Raw genomic sequence first — 14,329 nt, 5'->3', positions numbered from 1 at the left:
TTATAATTTTAGTCTCAAAGTTGAACTTATACCACATATAAAATTCAATACTCTGTTTCTTATTTTTGTTAATTTAAATCCATACATGACGGGATTAATAATTGGTGGGATGAGGAGAATTTCCATTGCCATGAAATTCTCAACATTTTGTGGAAATTCTTTTGAGCCAAATCGCACATATAACATATCAAACAAAAAAGACACAGCAACAACTATTAAAGAAAATAAATGTGGTACACATGTCTGCATGAATTTGTTCCAGTTTTCTTTCGACGACTGACATGTTTTGACCAGATGTACATAAGTCCAGAAAACAAAAAGGATATGGCCGATATAAAAGGTGTAATTAAAAGCAGGAATAACAATTCTAGCTGCAGAGGCAGAGCAAGCCAGATTATTAATTAACCAGTTTATACAGTAGATTCTTGGTATGTGTGAGCCACATAACCTCAACACTGCTGTTGTTATCGTGCTCAAGAGCATAAGATAAATGGGAAAAAACCAAGCAAAAAATACAAAGATACAAACTTTTTGTTTAGTCATCAGAGAGTGGTACACAAGAGGTCGACATATAGCCACGTATCTGTCATAGGCCATGAGAGCTAGGAGAGAGAAGTCAGCACAAATTGAAGAGTGCAATGCAAAACCCTGTAAAAGGCATCCTGCATAAGAGATGACATGAGTGGTGGACAGAAGATCATAGAGAAACTTGGGATAAAATGCAGCTGTCCCATAGAGTCCATTGACACACAGATTGCAGAGGAAGATGTACATGGGTTCATGAAGTTTTTTATCCACAATGACTGTCACAATTATCGTCAAATTTACCAGCCAAATCACACAGTAACACAGTAAAGTGAGAACAAAGAGAGTGACCCTGTAGTTTGCAATATCACTTAAACCTGCAAGAGTAAAAACAGTAATTACTGAAACATTATCCATTATAATATTTGTAGTTTACCTTAGTAGATGTCATTCCAAACTGAGAGCAAATGACATTTTTACAAATTAAAGTCAGGGTGAAATGAAGTCTGTCTGTGTACTGTCTCCCTGACAAAGTATGTCACCAGAGGTTCATATACACTTCTTGTCAGCAACAATTACGTAGTTAGTATGATGTAAGTGGTGCTTTCACTCCTTGAGTTGAGTTAACTTAAAAAAATTAATTAATTAAAATACCAGTTCTACAAACAAGTCTGAGCAAATGATGAGGAGTAAGATAAATTAATGCATTTAGTTTAAGAAGAAGAGATTGCAAGAAGAGCTTCTTGAACACACTCTGTACTGTATCCAAATTCAAATTCAAATTTTATTTGTCACGTACACAGTCATACACAGTACAATATGTAGTGAAATGCTTGGACAACTACTCGTGACCTAAAGAAAACAAAAAAGGAAAGGCTATGAATAAGATAGGAAATAAATATGAAAAATTTAAAAGGGTAAATTTAACTAGGAAGGAATAAAATATAAATTAAGGTTAAAAATGAAATAACTGTACAACACAAATTAGAATGAAGGGTAAATTTAACTGGGAAGAATAAGATAAAATATATAAATTAAAGTTGAAAATAAAATAACTGTACAACAAAATACACAATACACAATATAGAACTATATAAGAATGTATGAAGAAATCTAAATATAAATAAATATATACACAATAACAGCAGCTGTACAAGTATTAACTGGAAATGAAGAATATAGTGACCAGTGTTGTGCAAAAACAATGTCCAGAAAGTCCAGTGTGTGTGTAAGAACTGTATGTGTGGGTCAGTACTGTGTGGTGGTGTGATTGAGAGACCGTATCGCCTGCGGGAAGAAGCTCCTCCTCAGTCTCTCCGTGTTGGTCTTCAGGGAGCGGAATCGCTTTCCTGACCTCAACAGAGAGAACAGTCTGTTGTTGGGATGGCTGAGGTCCTTCACGATCTTCCTGGCCTTAGTCCAGCACCGCCTGCTGTAGATTGAGTGCAGGTCAGGGAGCTCGGAGCGGATGGTGCGCTCAGCTGATCGCACAACCCTCTGTAGAGCTCATCTGTCCTGCATGGTGCTGTTCCCGAACCAGGTTAAGATGTTTTCCGCCAGGATGCTCTCTATGGTGCACGAGTAAAAGTTCCTGAGCACCTTGGAGGGCAGTTGGAAGTCTCTCAAGCGTCTGAGGTGGTAGAGACGCTGTCGGGCCTTTTTCACCACGGTGTTGATGTGACAGGACCATGACAGGTCCTGCGTGATGTGAACTCCGAGGTATTTGAAGCTGTCCACTCTCTCCACTGGGCACTCGTTGATGACGGGGGTCCGGTAGTTCCTCTCCTGCTTAGTGCTGAAGTCCACTATCAGCTCCTTTGTCTTACTGACGTTTAGAAGGAGGTTGTTCCTCTGGCACCAGTTCTCCAGATTCCTAATCTCCTTCACGTAGGCCGTCTCGTTGTTATCAGAGATCAGGCCCACCACGACGGTGTCGTCAGCAAACTTGATGATGGTGGTGGAGCTGGTAGTGGCCACACAGTCATATGTGTACAAAGAGTACAGCAGGGGGCTCAGAACACACCCCTGGGGGGCTCCAGTGCTGAGAGTGGTGGAGGCTGAGACATGTCCGCCCATCCTTACTGCCTGTGGTCTGCCAGTTAGGAAGTTGGAGATCCACTGACACATAGATGAGCTGAGTCCCAGATGCTCCAGCTTGGTGGTGAGTGTGGAGGGAATTATGGTATTAAATGCAGAGCTGTAGTCTATGAAGAGCATTTTAACATAATTCCCCCCCAGGTTTCTGTAAGAGCGTACGTAGGCTGCCATGACAGACCACTACTTCCGTTGTCCGGTTTTATACTTCCGGTTACTCAAAGCGAGACCCAGCGTTCAGTCGTTGCTAACAACAAAATCAGTTACTTTGTGCGGTAATAAGTGGCTTTACCTGTTCAAAGATGAGCTCGGGTTCAACGTGTGCTGTCGTCGGCTGCCACAATAATTCAAGAAAACTGAAAAACGCATTAGAAACATTTTGCCTTGAGCATCAACAACTTAGAAAGGCCTGTCCGTGCCCACCGCCCTACGCACTGCACTCTATGCCGCGGAAGGAGGATCGGAAACTGGCGTGGCTGGCAGCTTTAAGACTCAAACACCCTCCAAAGAGAGTTTATGTTTGCTCCTTTCATTTTATCGATAAAAAGCCCACAGAGCTACACCCCGATCCGGAGCTTTATCTGGGCTATGACCGACCCCCACCGAAGAAAAGAAGAAGGCTCACTCGGACCACTTTGAGTGTGACAGCTTCCAGTAATACGAACAAAAACACAGAATCTGTACCCGGTAAGTGAAAGTGTAAATGTGGTTTGCCACCGTTTCGCATTTTAAACACGCAATTCTTTACTTTTACTAAATAATAGCCTATGGTGAATGGCGTTAGTATCAGCACTAGCTGGTTATTAGCAGCAAAGTCTAAATTTTAACGAAAGTTTATAATAATAATAATAATGCCAAAAGATTAGCTCCAAGGGCTGTAAAAGTCTTAGGTTTGTGTTTATAAAGAACATGTTTTTTCAAGTCGAGAAAACTCAAGTAAAAACGTTAAAGGCAACCTTTGCAAAAATACCAACAGTTGTGACTTTTTTAAGAATGTAAAATAAAATCTAATCACATTAATTGAATAAAATTGTGACAAATTTTTAGGGGACTTAGGAACATTTTATGTTGACATTTATGATTTTGCATTTGTGTGAAAAAATGTAGAATGAGAAACTTCACTCAAAAATATAATAAGCTAAGTGACACTTTACAGTTTCTCTTATGCTAACACTTTGACTGTACATCATATTTTTGTCTTATTCAGACTCCACAGTGTTACGTTCAGTGGAATTAGACCAGGCCAGCATCTCCACACAACCCCCTGAGCCACATCTGCACTCAGTCCACACACAGTGGGAGGATCCTTCGCAACAAGACCATCAATACTGCAACAGGTCTCGCAGAAAAGATGTGCAGGATAAGATGACTCAGTGTGATGAAGTTGCATATTTCATTCTTCAAAATGATGCAGACGCTTTGCTGTACACTGGGATAGCCTTAGAAACATTTAACACACTTGTGTCGACACTGGAAGGATATGACAACAATGAATTTACCATGCCTGTCCGAGATCAAGTCCTCATGACACTTATGAAATTAAAGAGTAACCGTGTAATAGGTGACCTAAGCCGCCAGCTTCATATATCACAAAGCATGGCCAGCAAGATCATCTCACACTGGTTAGACAAGCTGGAGGAAGTTCTCCGACCATTAATTCCATGGCTGCCAAAAGAAACTATTCAAGCAACTATGCCTGAAGCCTTCAAGAAGAACTTTCCAAATAGTACATGCATTATAGACTGCAGTGAGACCCTTTTACAGAAACCCAGAAATCTGGGCTCAAGAGGGGAATCATACAGCCATTATTATTCACACAACACAGTCAAATATTTGGTTGCTGTTGCACCATGTGGACTAATCATGTTTGTGTCTGCGGCATTCAATTCAATTCAATTCTTTATTTATTTGTCACATGTAGTTATAACTAGTACAACACACAGTGAAATGTTTTTTCCGGCTAAAAAGTACTCCCCCCCCGACTGTGCATCTTACTAATAAAAAAATATCTATATAAAAGTATAAAAATGTATAATATCGTGCAAAATATTACGCTGTAATAGTTAAGAGCTATAGTGTATGTATTTACATAAATACAGATGTAAATGATAAAATACAAATAAAAATAAGGATAAAACTCAAAAGAAAATTATATACTGTGTATGGAATTGTCCATCATGTTGTCCGATTTATGTTTTGATTGAGGAGTCTCACTGTTTGTGGGTAAAAACTCCTCCTGAACCTTTCAGTTCTTGTTTTCAGGCTACAGAGGCGTTTCCCTGACCTCAGTGGCCTGAACAGTTTGTAAGCGGGATGGCTGGAGTCGTTAGTGATCCTGATGGCCCGGGATCTGCACCTTTCAGCGTAGATGTCCTGCAGTGTTGGTAAAGATGTTCCATAGTGCGTTCAGCTGTGCGCACGACCCTCTGCAGGGCTTTCTGTTGCTGTACTGTGCAGTTCCCGTACCACACCGTGATGTTATTACACAGGATGCTCTCAATGACCCCGGTGTAGAATCTCCTCTGGATGTTCTTGGAGATCTTAAACCTCTTTAAACGCCTCGGATGATAGAGGCGCTGTCTGCCTTTGCTGATGAGGAAGTCCGTATGTGTGTTCCAGTTAAGGTCCTCGTTGATATAAACACCGAGGTATTTAAAATTAGAGACTTTCTCCACAGGGTTTCCATTGATCTGAATTGGGGTGTGAGTTTTCTCGCCTCTCTGTCTCCTAAAATCAATCACCATCTCCTTTGTTTTGCTGATATTCATGGAGAGGTGGTTTGCCACACACCACTTTGCTAATCCGTCCACCTCGCTTCGGTAGGCCCTCTCGTCATTCCCGGAGATGAGTCCTACCACCACTGTGTCGTCAGCGAACTTCACAATGGAGTTAGTGGGGTATCTGGCCGTGCAGTCCGCGGTGTAGAGGGAATAAAGAAGAGGGCTAAGCACACATCCCTGGGGGGCCCCTATGTTCAGTGAAAGGGTATGAGAGTACACATCCCCTATTCTCACCGACTGTGGTCTCGCAGTCAAAAAGCTGTGAATCCACCTGCACAAGGATGTGCTGAATCCCAGATCCCGGAGCTTATCCGTAAGGATGTGGGGCACTATGGTGTTGAACGCTGAGCTGTAGTCTATAAACAGCATTCCCACGTCCCTCATCTAGATGGCTCAGTGTGGTGTGCAGGACCTGTGCTACAGCATCTCCAGTGGATCTATTTGTCCGGTATGCAAACTGCAATGAGTCCAAGTCGGGAGGGAGGAAAGAACTAATAAAGGGTTTCATGAGCCTCTCAAAACATTTCATCACTACAGATGTTAGGGCCACTGGGCGATAATCATTTAGGCTGGCTGGGCGGGTGTCCTTAGGGATCGGAACAATCACTGATGTTTTAAAGCAGGTGGGGACTACCTGCTGGGCCAGGGAGGCATTGAAGATGTTAGTGAAAACTGTAGTTAGCTGATCTGCACATACTCTTAGCACACGTCCCGGTATGCTATCTTGGTTGCCCTCAGAGCTCTCCTCACGTCATGCTCAGAGAGTATCAGTGGTGCTGGTTCAGCAGCGGGGGCGGGTGCAGGGCTCTGAGATTGAAACTGAGGCGCCTCAAAACGCGCAAAAAAAGCATTGAGTTCATCAACTAACTCCGGTTTCGTACATCTCACCGTGCTGGGTTTATAATCTGTGATTGTTCGTAGCCCGTCCCATATACGTCGGGAGTCGCCATATTGGAAATGCGACTCCACCTTGTCCTTGTAACGCCTTTTAGCCGCTTTCACAGTCTTCCTTAAACCATAAGAAGCTGCTTTATAGTTGGTCATATCGCCCGATGTGAGCCCCATATTGTAGGCCGTGGTCCGTGCTTTGAGAGCTCTCCTGACAGTAGAGTCAACCCAAGGTTTTTGATTGGGAAAGGTCCGAATTGTAGTTGAGGGGATGATGGTATCCACTAGCATTCCAATGAAGCTAATCGCTGTGTCCGCAAACTCGTCAATGTTTGCGGAAGTATCCTGGAATACGTCCCAGTCTACATCACCGAGTACGTCCTGCAGCGTCGCCTCTGATTGGACAGTCCAACGTTTGACCTCTCGCGTCACCGGAGCTTCCTGATGAAGCCTTTGTTTATATTCCGGGGCGAGTAAAATGGCGGCGTGGTCCGATTTCCCAAAAGCCGGTAGGGAGATGGCTTTGTAGCCGCCTTTAAATGGACTGTAGCAGTGGTCCAGTGTGTTGTTTCCCCTGGTGGGACAGGTAACATGCTGGTGAAAATTAGGCATATGGCGGCCGATGTAGTGACAAATTTATCACAATGGACTCTGGAATATTAACATACCTAAAACCTGGTGATGAAGTCATGGCAGATAGAGGTTTTACAATTAAAGACTTACTCTTTGAGAGAAAAGTTAGATTAGTAATACCCGCTTTCACAAAAAAACGTAGACCGCTAACTGAGGAACAGGTAACATACACACGTCGGATTGCAAATGTAAGAATCCATGTTGAAAGAGCAATCAGACGCTTGAAAGTCTACAAAATACTTTCACAAATTGTTCCTATAAGCATGGCTCCTAAAGTAGACAAGATACTGAGAATATGTGCTGCTCTAGTGAACTTAAGAGAGGATCTCATTCGTGATACACAATAATTGTGTATGTTATGAACAATTGTGGACTCGGGGATATTAAGATGGTCACTCAGGACATAAAGTTGTGTAGTGTAATGTAATTATTTTAAAATTTGATGTACATATATGTAGAGAGTAAATAATTCCAGGTCTCACTTTTTTATCTTGTGTTCTAGATGAAAGGTTATGTGATACAGTGTGTGTGTGCGTATGTATGTATGTATGTGTATATATAAAAATAAAACAATTGCAATCAATCAATTGAACAATTATTACTTTTTTATTCAACCACAATGTGATAAATTTCTTAAATGAAAAATTTTTTTTTTCTCAAATCTACAATAATTAGTTGTGCATTCTTGACATTTTTTTGTGTTGGAAGATTACAGAAATACAGAACTATTCACAACATTTAATGTTGTCAGTTTGTCATTCATTTCCCACCATATGTTACAACTACGTACATTTTAGTTGTATTGAAATATTTAACAGATTTCATATTGAATGTCTCCTTTCATTCACAAGACAGAGACCAAACTCTACAGACATGTTGGTGTCTGACTGTCCCATTTATAGTTGTAACATGTATTAAACCTTGCCCATTATCTTCAAGTATCTCTCATTTAACTGAAACCGTCCTGCTGCATACTCCTCTACAAGTCGAGGTAAGAAATATGAGAAGTAAAACCCTCTCAAGCGTTTTACTTGTTCCTTTACAAATGCTTCATCATATTGCACTGTAAATGAAACATGCTCAGTAGGTGTCCAGATCACAAGTGTGGCAGTCTTGAGCCCTGTGCAAAACATTGTAAGTTGCACTTGCATGTAATAGCCTCTGCTGCCAGTTTTCTGCAGCTGCAGTTCTCCATCTACCAGTTTGATATCGCTGCATTTCTGGGTAAGCTGCTCCGTGAGTGAAGGATAAGTCTGCACAGGACATTTTATTTCTAGAAGCACATCTGAGTCAATGACCCCGTCAGGACTCGCAGAGAGCCATGGCTCCTGGATGCTAATAACACTACCCATGTGAAGGATGTTCATACCCTGTTCTTTCAGCTGATGACAAGCTTTAACTTCATTTTCTTTACCATAGTTTGTTTCATAATTCCCACAAAAGGAAGGGTACATGTGCTCAGATAAAAATTTGTCATTTTTTGTGGTGGCACGTACTGGAACTTTTTTAGCGGAGCTTGCTGTAAGTCTGATTTTCCTGCAGTTGTGCCACAAATCAGATGCACTTTGCTCTTTTGTTTCTTCTTGTAATTGTTCTGCTTGCTCTTCAGAAACTTGAATGTATGCCTGGTAGAATGCCCTGCATGGATTACAGCTTAGTTTGTAACTGTGTGCTTGGTGTGGCTGAAAAAATTGCTGATCAACTTTACTGTTGCGGTGAGGACCTGCAGATGGCGAGCCATTGCAAAACTTTCCAATTAATGTGTTCTTGAGGAGGAAAAGTGGCTTCACTGGTGCTTTGCTAACACTGTCAATAAAGTCTTGATGTGTAAGGTGATATGGTGTGTTAGGGAGAGATTGTGTCACTGCAGTCCGGGAGTTCACATCGTACTGCTGCTCTGCCCTGTGATGTCTGAAGTTTATCTGGCTTAGACGTTTAGGTTCAAGGTTCTTTGCTGTCCCTGCATTCCACCTGCGCTGCTCGTCTGTACACGCAAGCCCTGTCTTTCCACTGATCGCAGCATTCTGCACCTGTAACAAACATTAATAGTTTTTTCTCACTGTCAATACTCAAGATTTAACATAATGAGGAAGTTTACACTAACAAAAGCAGTACACGGTTGGTGTCCTGCATGTTATAGATATGACCCTGGGTCAATACACCTGAATCATATCCAAAACAGATATAAACACTGGCAAAGTCACCCATATTATCCATTTCATATTAATAGTCAGTTACTTTTTGATGCAGGAATATACATCCACAGTCAAATTTTTTTCAAAGTAGTGTGTGTGTACAAATATACATATATATAAACAAACATGTATTATACTACTCTGTGTCACTTCTTATAACTATAGTTGTTCTTGTCTTGTAAATTTGACCTTAATGTGCAGTCTTTTATTTTTTTTATATTTTATCTTCATGTGATTGTACAGCATACAGCCCACACAAAGTTAACGAGTGGCTTTCACATGTAAACAGTGCTCCACGTAATACTTGGCTAGATGGCAGTAGCGTGACTCCTTAATCACAGCCTTTGACCAGTCCAGTGTTTCTGTTTCAGTCATTTAAACATTGTGATATCCAGATAAGTGAAATACCCTCCACAGAATAGCAGCAGCATGACTACATGATCTCCCTAATCCGGCGATACAGGAACAGCCGACTGTCTCCACTACTCCACTTTCTCTTAGCATTAGCCATGCTAAGTGTTTAGCCTGATTAGCATTCTGGCTCGGCTCTACAGGTGCTTTAAGAAAAATAAAGTCGTCTTGTTTGTTGAGCAGTACTTTATCAATGTTGTTGCTGTGCAGGTAATTATACGCCTCGGTGCTCTTATAATTACACAATTCCTCGCCAACAACGCCTTCGGAAAATACAAGTCATTAATAATGTGGATGTAGCTAACATCGGGCCATAGTTTAAAGTCATCTACCCACTCCGTGAGAAGTGACGAGCGAGGCGCTGCTACTGAACTGTTAAGATTTTTAAAACATCTCTACTGTCTATACACCTTCGATGTGTTGCCATTTACTCCAGGTAAAACAAACTGCAGTGAGAGAAATCTTTATCAACAGTGAAGGTGTAACCCGGCAACTGTCAACAACAGCGCAAGCGGAAGTAAAAAACCGGCTTCCGCTATGAATCGGGGTAATGGTGCGAAATCAGAAATACTGTGGATAGGAGACACGGCACGGAGGAGATTGATTGACGATGGTCTACAGACGATCAGGACGAAGAACACAATGCGCTGTAAACCCCCCCCAAAGAAAAATCGCGAAACAGCGAGGCCGCGGAAAGTGAACCGCGTTATAGCGAGGGATCACTGTAGCGTGTTCAGTTTTGCTTCCTCAACATCTTGTGTGTGATTAGCCCCAGCTGTGTATTTAATCCTTTGTCTTCCTTGTCTTGTTGTCATTGCATCTGTGTTTCCTCCGTGTCTTCCCCGATACTCCAAGGTTTTTCTAGTGTTCCGCTTTTTGTGTTTATATACTTAGTTCAGTGTCTTGTACTTCTAGCTTCCTTAGTTCTTTTGTATTTAGTGATTTCTTGTTCCCAGGTTTTATTCCTGTGCCTCCTCCTGTGTTCCATGTATCATGTCTAGTTAAGTTTTCATGTCTGCTTTTCCCCGGTTCCAGCATCTAGTCCACGTTTCTGTTTTTCTCTCATCTTTACTGTTTTAGTTTGATAGTTCCTTGTCTTGTATACAGTATAGTGTATTCAGGTTTTCCTCCTGGTCTCATGTGTGAATGTGTGTGTGTAAGATTAGCCCCAGCTGTGTTTCCCTCCTTGTTGCCGCCCCCTCATTATCCTTTGTGTATTTAGTCCTTTGTCTTCCTTTACCTGTTGTTATTGCGTTTGTAATTCCTCCATGTTTTTTCCCGAGGTTCCAAGGTTTTTCTAGTGTTCTGATTTTGGGTGTATTTGCATAGTTTTCCCCAGGTCAGGCATTGCTCTGTTTAGTTATAGAGCCATGTTTTTCCCTGTTTTGTTTTTCTGCCTAAATAAATGACATGCCTTTAGTGTAAATTCAGATTCCGCTTCCATCATGTGCTCTTGGTTCCACATTCTCCTCTCTCCACACTGTGACATTGTTATCTATCTATCTATAAATAAAGTGGGATGCAAAGGTTTGGGCAACCTTGTTAATAGTCATTATTTCTCTGTATAAATCGTTGGTTGTTACAATAAAAAAAATGAACAAAATCAGGCAGGTGCATTAATTTTGGGAACCACAAAAAAAGGAAATGAAATCAATATTTAGTAGAGCCGCCTTTTGCAGAAATTACAGCCTCTAAACGCTTCCTGTAGGTTCCAATGAGAGTCTGGATTGTGGTTGAAGGTATTTTGGACCATTCCTCTTTACAAAACATCTCTAGCTCATTCAGGTTTGATGGCTTCCGAGCATGGACAGCTCTCTTTAACTCACACCACAGATTTTCAACAATATTCAGGTCTGGGAACTGAGATGGCCATTCCAGAATGTTGTACTTGTTCCTCTGCATGAATACCTTAGTGGATTTTGAGCAGTGTTTCGGGTCGTTGTCTTGTTGAAAGATCCAACCCTGGTGCAGCTTCAGCTTTGTCACTAATTCCTGGACATTGGTCTCCAGAATCTGCTGATACTGAGTGGAATCCATGTGTCCCTCAACTTTGACAAGATTCCCAGTCCCTGCACTGGCCACACAGCCCCACAGCATGATGGAACCACCACCATATTTTACTGTAGGCAGCATGTTTTTCTTGGAATGCTGTGTTCTTTTTCCTCCATGCATAACGCCCCTTGTTATGCCCAAATAACTAAATTTTAGTTTCATCAGTCCACAGCACCTTATTCCAGAATGAAGCTGGCTTGGCCAAATGTGCTTTAGCAAACCTTAAGCGGCTCTATTTGTGCTGTGGGCGGAGAAAAGGCTTCCTCTGCATCACTCTCGCATACATAAATGCGCCATAAGGTTGAATGATGCACAGTGACTCCATCTGCTGCAAGATGATGTTGTAGGTAGGGCTGTTCGATATAACGATATATATCGGATGACGATATAAAAACATCTATCGTTTAATTTTACGCTATCGCAAAATAAACTGTTTACGGCAATATTTTTTCATGGTTTTGATGGTCACTCTAGTGGCTATATTCATTTCTTAAAGTTCTCTCTTTCTCTTATATTTAATATAACCACACTACAGACGGACAAGCGCCTGTTTTATGCGTTGTGGTTATATATATATATATATATATATATATATATATATATATATATATATATATATAACCCTGAAAAGAAGCAGTAAGAACTGACTAACTGCTTGAAAATTTCAACAATAACCTCACCGTACATTTGAATACTGTTAACACAGTGTAAAACACCAACTTTGGATTAAGGGTATTATAGGTAAATACAGGTAAACTAGTTGCAACAAAATATTGCTGTTAATCAAAAGTAGAAATTAAATTTAAATGTTTTAAATAAAATTGAAAATTGATTTTGTATTTGCAAAACAAAAATAAATACATTTAAAAAATGTTCACTTTTTTTTATTAAACGTGGAAAAACCAGATGAACACTCTGATGCAAATGCTTATTGAGAAAGTGTTGTCTATATGATAAAAGTGGTTGTAGTCAATATATGTAACAAATTTATATATTTTTTAATTTTTTTGCAACATTTGCAAACTAATAAGAAATGTATAAACATATAAATCCACTGGTTAACTAGTTTTGACACTGCTGTAATAGATGGTGGACATCTGGTCTTGTATGCTCATGGTTTCCTGAATCTCCTCACAGAGATTCAGATCTTTTAAGATAAAAGCATAACAAGAAATAAACTGTTCACGAATATAGTTTTAGATACATTTGAAGAAACTAAATGTAATGTATGGTACTCATGTGTGGAAGGCCACAGTTGTGACAATACTTGAAGTCTGATTTTAACTAAGAAACTTAGATAAAAGTAGCGTTAAAATGCAAACTAAGAAAAACACGAAATATTATTTTAAATTGCCTTTATTTGTGTTCCAAGTTAAATAATGCATCCTATATCTTGAGACTAGAAAGATTATGTACATGTTACACTTTCTATTGATTAACAATACAGTTCACATTTCTCTTGAATTACATATGTACATTATAAACAGTTTTTCCCCCTCTCTGCAGAAACACTCATGACTTAAATCTAAAAGCTGAACTTTTACCACATATAAAATTCAAAACTCTTTTTCTAATTTTTGTTAATTTAAATCCATACATGAGGGGATTCATGATTGGTGGGATAAGGAGAAACTCCATTGCCATAAAATTCTGAACACTTTGTGCTATTTGTTTTGAGCCAAATCGCATGTATAACAAATCAAAAAGCAACGACACAACAACAACTGTTAAAGAGAATAAATGTGGTACACATGTCTGCATGAATTTGCCCATGTTTTCTTTGGATGACTGACATGTTTTGATCAGATGTACATAAGACCAGAAAACAAAACAGACATTGCCAAAGCAAAAGGTGTAACTAAAAGCAGGAATAACAATTTTAGCTACAGAGGCAGAGCAAGCTAGATTAGCAATTAACCAGTTTATACAGTAGATCTTTGGTATGTGTGAGCCACATAACCTCAATATTGCTGTTGTTATTGTGCTCATAAGCAGAAAATAAAAGGCAATAATCCAAGCAAAAAATATCAAGATACAAACTCTTTGTTTAGTCATTATAGAGTGGTACACAAGAGGTCGGCATATAGCCACGTATCTGTCATAGGCCATGAGAGCTAGGAGAGAGAAGTCAGCAGCAACTGAAGAGTGCAATACAAAACCCTGCAAAAAGCATCCTGCATAAGAAATAACATGAGTGGTGGACAGAAGATCGTAGAGAAACTTGGGATAAAATGCAGCTGTCCCATAGAGTCCATTGAAACACAGACTGCAGAGGAAGATGTACATGGGTTCATGAAGTTTTTTATCCACAATGACTGTGACAATTATCGTCACATTTACCAGCCAAATCACACAGTAACACAGTAAAGTGAGAACAAAGAGAATGACCCTGTAGTTTGCAATATCACTTAAACCTGAGAGAGTAAAAACAGTAATTATTGAAACATTATCCATAGTAAAATATTAGTTTACCTTACTAGGTGTCATTTCAGACCTGCATAAGTAAATTAAATTTTTACAAATTAATGTTAGACGGGAAAAGAAGACTGTCTTGCACATACCTTGCAGGGTTTGGACCCAGGGTTGATATAGTGTTTGTGGCAGGAACAGTTGCATAGTTAACATGATGTAAGTGCTGTTTTAACTCCTTGAGTGAAATAATTAATGAGCCTAGGGGACCCTAGGGTCTAAGGTTCTCAGACTCAGTGTCACAGCCCTCCTGCTGAATGCTATTGAAGCTCTGACAGAGGT

At 40.2% G+C, this 14,329-nt stretch overlaps 2 protein-coding genes across 2 annotated transcripts; both read right to left on the bottom strand.

The window, feature by feature from the left end:
* Positions 1–942, bottom strand: LOC113007591 (olfactory receptor-like protein COR6). The gene has a single exon (XM_026144306.1). It carries the CDS (start codon positions 940–942, stop codon positions 1–3), a length of 942 nt encoding a protein of 313 aa, XP_026000091.1.
* Positions 943–6,098: 5,156 nt separating this feature from the next.
* On the bottom strand, positions 6,099–14,032 carry LOC113007590 (olfactory receptor 4Q2-like). Its single transcript, XM_026144304.1, has 4 exons — positions 13,123–14,032; positions 6,956–6,962; positions 6,288–6,861; positions 6,099–6,227 (listed from the first exon to the last, which is right to left on the bottom strand). The coding sequence occupies exons 1-4, from the start codon at positions 14,030–14,032 to the stop codon at positions 6,099–6,101; spliced, it is 1,620 nt and encodes a 539-aa protein (XP_026000089.1).
* Positions 14,033–14,329: the final 297 nt, after the last annotated feature.

The sequence above is a fragment of the Astatotilapia calliptera genome, chromosome 16 (assembly GCF_900246225.1).
Source record: "Astatotilapia calliptera chromosome 16, fAstCal1.2, whole genome shotgun sequence".
Lineage (NCBI taxonomy): Eukaryota > Metazoa > Chordata > Actinopteri > Cichliformes > Cichlidae > Astatotilapia > Astatotilapia calliptera.
The sequence above is the reverse complement of the archived record's forward strand: the minus strand, read 5'-3'. Positions and strand labels throughout refer to the sequence as shown.

Coding starts and splice junctions, on each gene's coding strand:
- LOC113007591 (XM_026144306.1), bottom strand. CDS start 942: ATGGATAATGTTTCAGTAATTACTGTTTTTACTCTTGCAGGTTTAAGT.
- LOC113007590 (XM_026144304.1), bottom strand. CDS start 14,032: ATGGATAATGTTTCAATAATTACTGTTTTTACTCTCTCAGGTTTAAGT. Junction 6,228..6,287: donor CAGATTATAAACCCAGCACG/GTGAGATGTACG, acceptor GCGCGTTTTGAG/GCGCCTCAGTTTCAATCTCA.